We start from the raw sequence: 4,865 nt of genomic DNA on the forward strand, positions 1-4,865 counted from the left end.
CCTCGCGTGGGGACTGTGTCTCTGGCCCGGGCCTCGCGTGGGGACTGTGTCTCTGGCCCGGGCCTCGCGTGGGGACTGTGTCTCTGGTCCTGTCCTTGTGTGGGGACTGTGTCTCCAGCTTCTCTCCCCGCCCAGCCCCAGAGTGGAAGAGACCCCATGACTTCCATTGCCCGCGCCCTACCTACTCATGGCCCAGGGCTCCCGCTCCAGTTTCCATCTTATCCAGAGAGATGCTTGCTTTGAGGGATACCCTTCCCCTTCCCCTCCACCCTCACACACATGCATGCACACACATATATGCTAATGCTTTTTCTATCAGTCTCTGTATTTCCCTCTGTGTTTCAGAAGGTAGTGTGGGAAAACAAGCACAGAGCTGTCTTGACTGGATACACAATTTCATGCCAGTTTGAGGATCTTTTCAGTCTTTCAATTGCAATTTTCATTGAGATCTCAATAAGTAGTAATACAGAGATCCCGTGAACTCTTTATCCAATTTTCCCCAGTGATTAGCATTTTGTAAAACTACATTGCAATAGTGTACTCAGGATGATTCCATCCCTCACACTTTTTAAAAAAAGATTTATGCGTACAGAACTGGGGTGCAGGTCAGAGGAGCAGAGGCTGAGAGGATTCACCAGAAGCAGAGTGGGGAGCAGAACAGACAGATTGACAGAGCACACTACTGAGAGGAACAGCAGGTGGGTCAGGAGAGGTCTGCTGTGCCGTGTAGGTCACCTCTGGGGAGGGGATCGAACTCGCATTAAAGTAGCTGTGGCTAGCTTGCAGTGCTGTGCTTTAACCCGTTGCGCCACCAGGGAGGGCTATCTCTCACAATTTTTTTTTTTAAAGATTTATTTATTTGTGCATACAGAACTGGGGTACAGGTCAGAGACTCAGGGGTGGTGAAAGACTTCACCAGAGACAGAGTGGGGAGCAGAACAGGCAGATTGATGAAGTACACTGCTGAGGGGAGCAGCGGATGGGTCAGGAGAGATCTGCCACGCCATGTGGTCACCTCCGGGGCAGGCGGGAATCGAACTCATGTGGAAGTGGTTTCAGCTTCTTAGTGCAGTGCTTTAACCCGCTGCGCCACCAGGGAGGGCCTCTCTCACAATTTTTAAGAGAGAGAATTAAAATTGTCCTACTCTCAGAGAGGTTAGGATGACCCTGGAGCCAGGAGACTGTGGGAGTCTGATCCAGCCCTATTGCAATTCCCTAGTGGGCTCCCCGGGACTCAGCTTCCTCAGCAATTATAAGGAGGGCTGGGGTGCAAATGTCTCATAGGTTTCTTCCATTTCTACCATTTCATATAACTTAGGCAGCTCCTGGGGCCCACCTTTTCTTCAATCAACTCTTCCCAACCCCTTCCCCACCCGTGATTTATCGGCATGGAACACCTCCTGGGCTACTGAGGTCTTCCATTCTATTCATGGGTTGATTCAGGGCTGGGGTTATGACCTAGGTCGGCTGATGGAAGCCATCAAGGACAACTGTATAACAGTAGGAGGTGCGGAGCAGTTAGGAGGTAGACCTGGGGCCCAGTCACCTGGCCATACCAGAGGAAGCATTTGCTCAGAATGGAGGAAAGGGGGAGGAGCTGGACAAACCGATTCCTAGAAATGTGAGCTGACTGAGCTGAAGGTCACATCACTATCCCCAGTGACTCTTGAAGTCACTGAAGCCTCACTTTCCATCAAATCAGGGTATGATGTCTTGTCTCTTCCAGACAATAGGAACGACCTTCTGGCCCTCACATGTCTGGCTCTGTGGATGGCTCAGCAGGATGGCTGCATCCCAGGGAAGTTGGCACCCATCTGCAAGCTTGGAATTAATAGTGCACTGGGGGGGGGTGCTTGATTTTTTGTGAAGACTGCAGAGGAGTTTATGGGCATGATCTCATTTGATTTTAGCTGCAACCGAGTGATATCACATTGATGTAAAAGTCCTTCCCTCCTTCCTGCATGCAAACCAAGTTAGGGGGAGCCACCCCTTAAACTATTAAGTTTGTCTGGCTCCTTCAACTCTGTTTGGAGGGATGTCCTGTGTCCTCTTCAGGCCTTGCGTAATTTTGACGCATAGACCTCATTCCTGAGCCACTTGTCAGGGTTTATCACCCAGAGACATTTGTGCTCTCCTTCCAGCTGGGCGATTAGCACCAGTTCTCTGGGAGCTTAACTCCAAGCTCCAGTAGGCAGTCCATGGCCAAAGGGTCATCTAGCCCCCTGCTCTCAGTGGACTTCTGGAAAGTCTCAGTACATATTGACTTAGGACAATAAATAGAGGATTTCAATTGGAGTTGTGAGTTAGGTCCACCTGGAGAAGTTTCAGCCTGTCTGTTCTTCTGTTCCTCCATCCATCATCTCTACTTATTTAAATAGTTAGTACAGGCCAAAGGTAAACAATTAAAACAAAGCTTCTTCATCTGTAAAATAAGCATAATAACATCTGGCATGGAGTTGCTATGATAATTAAATGAATTACAATATGCAAAGTGCCCTGCGCAGTGGCTCACAGTAAGAATAATTACTGTTAATATAAATCGTGTACTCCGTGGAACTTCTCTGTATACATAGATGCAAGTAGACATAAACACACACCTACCTGCACGGGCACCCACATGTCTCAAGGAAATTTCATTCCAGCAACTTCTCAGAACTTCTGACCCAGGCCTAGTCACACCCCTGGCCAGATAGAGGACATTGTAGTGTTAGCCAGGCTTGGGATCCTCAGGCTGCAGAGCTGAGTAAGACTCTGGGGAGCACAAGGAAGTTAGAGTGGAACCACTAAGGTGAGACGGACCTTGTTGGCACAAGTGCGTAAGTCGGGTGGACTGCCTGAAGGAGGGGGCCATGAGGTAAATATATTCGGGATGACTCTGCAAGTAACAATAACATCAGTAACAGAATTGTGGGAAAGGTTGGTTTGCTTATTGCCAAGGTTCTCTGGAGCCCCAAACTGAGGACAGTGGGCACCAAGATCTTCTACCATCCTGAGGGCCCCAGAGGGGCCAGTGGAGTATTGCCTGGGGTTGCCAAGAGGTAGCAGAAATGCTCCTGCACCTTCACCAACTCACTTCCCAGCCTGGCATGAAGGTTCACAGGCATCACGAGTCATCAGTCTGGTGACTTTTCCTTCTTCGGTGGGAACTTTACTCCGAAAGGAAACTCTATAGAGAAAGGGCAGCCAGCGTCTCACCCTGGCCTCATGCCTGCTGAGCTGATGCAACCTGAGTTCTTCTGGGGCTGCCAGTGGAAGGAGACTTCTCGGACACCTGGCCGGTCTCCAGACTGGGAATGTAGCCACGGAGGGGCTGGAGGCTGCTCCTGTCTAGGGATTCTGAAGGTGGCCGAGGAGCTGCAAGCAGGACAGGGAAGTGGCGCTGCATGGTGGCACCCTGTACGGTGGACGCGGCAGGCTGTGGGTGCTTCTCAGGGGCCACTGGCTGCAGCAGCCACCCACTCACCCTCAGCTGCACTCACCCAAGCAGATGGCCTGCCTAGCGAGAGGGGTGCCAGGGCAGGCCAGCTGGAGGGCATCGCCCATGTCCGGGCAGCACAGGGCATCTCGAAAGCCTAGCCGTGAAACCCTCAAGAAAGCTAATACTCCAGTGCCCAAGACTTGAAGGGAAAGAGAGGGCTTGAGCAGCCTCAGTTTGCTGCCTCTCTCCTGCTTTCTGTTTAAACATCTGCAGGAGATGCTGGAGCAGAGCAGAATCCGAGAGAGAACTGGGAACAGCTGTTCTTGCCCAGTACTGGTGCATGCAGTGCCGGAAGCTGAGTAAGACCAGGGAGGTGTCCATTCCAAGGCAGGGACTCCAGAGAGGGTGGTTAATGTGGCAGGTGGGCCAAGGTCTTACCGAGGCTGAAGCGGCCCCGGGGCACGGGCAGACGCAGCTCCATCCTGATTGTCCACCCAGGGCCAAGATGGGGGTTTTGCTGTCTAACGTCTCTCCTTGGGGGGTGCCACCCCACCCCACACACTTGGTGGCTTTGTGACCTGGTGGCTTTATGACTGTGGCGGGAGTGGGTGCTGGGAAGATGATGAGGGCTGAGGAAGGGTGCGGTAGCCTCTGCCACATGGGAGGCTGCTTCCTGGGGGCACAGATTTCAGTTTTCAACCACATAGAATTGGACAGAACGAGACCAGGTTATTTCATACCTGAAAGTGACCAGGAAGCTGGGGGATCAATTTGCCAGGTTGAGGGAGACAGACAAGGAAGATTGACAAGAGCACAGGTAACCAGACAGAAACTTTTGGTCACCTCTCAATCCAGACTGAAAGACACTGACTTCCCGGCACTAGGAGAACTGTGAGGTGGCCCTCAGGGAGTGGCCTCCATTCAGTGACCTCAGGAGGCAGCTTGGCTAATGCTGTGTCTTCCAGAGGGAAGGGCGGGGCTCTGGGCAGGCAGTGTCTTGCCTAAAGTCACTGGGCTTCTGGGGCGCCTTCAGGTTTGGTGCAGACCCACACCCCTCACTCAGCGGCTGTGGCTCCTGTAGGCTGTCCCTCCTTCCCCTTGGGCACAGTGCTTTGGCTTCATTGCAAGCGCTAATGTTGTTAGTGGGTGGAATGAGGGACCCCCTGAGACCCCTCCCCAAACCTGCCTGCTCTACGTGGTTTCTGCCATCTGCTTTATAAAGACAAACACTCTAAGAGCATAAGAACTTCAGTAGAAAAGAACGTAACAGTGTGCAATAGAGAGAAGAGAAAAAATACAGTTAAACAGTTTCCTTATGAAATACCCAAAGTTACCCCATCCTCTTACGGGTCAATGTGCAGCTAAAAAGCGGCCTGAAGCGGGACTGCTGAGCCCCCAAAACCTGCCACAGATCTAAGACACCTCCTGGTGGGGCCCTGTAGGAAAA

The 4,865-nt window shown here is 51.8% G+C and overlaps 1 protein-coding gene across 1 annotated transcript in view; it reads right to left on the reverse strand.

Moving 5' to 3' along the window:
* N4BP1 (NEDD4 binding protein 1) overlaps nucleotides 1–3,899 on the reverse strand; it is a 120,216-nt gene extending 116,317 nt beyond the window's left edge. Inside the window, exons 1-3 of the mRNA XM_004690323.2 lie at nucleotides 3,857–3,899; nucleotides 3,480–3,617; nucleotides 3,227–3,354 (exon numbers count right to left, since the gene is read on the reverse strand). Coding sequence (XP_004690380.2) covers nucleotides 3,227–3,354; nucleotides 3,480–3,617; nucleotides 3,857–3,899 — 309 coding nt within the window. The remainder of the gene's footprint in view (nucleotides 1–3,226; nucleotides 3,355–3,479; nucleotides 3,618–3,856) is intronic.
* Nucleotides 3,900–4,865: the final 966 nt, after the last annotated feature.

Source organism: Condylura cristata, unplaced genomic scaffold (genome assembly GCF_000260355.1).
Source record: "Condylura cristata isolate star-nosed mole 26May11 unplaced genomic scaffold, ConCri1.0 scaffold00028, whole genome shotgun sequence".
In the NCBI taxonomy this organism is placed as follows: Eukaryota; Metazoa; Chordata; class Mammalia; order Eulipotyphla; family Talpidae; genus Condylura; species Condylura cristata.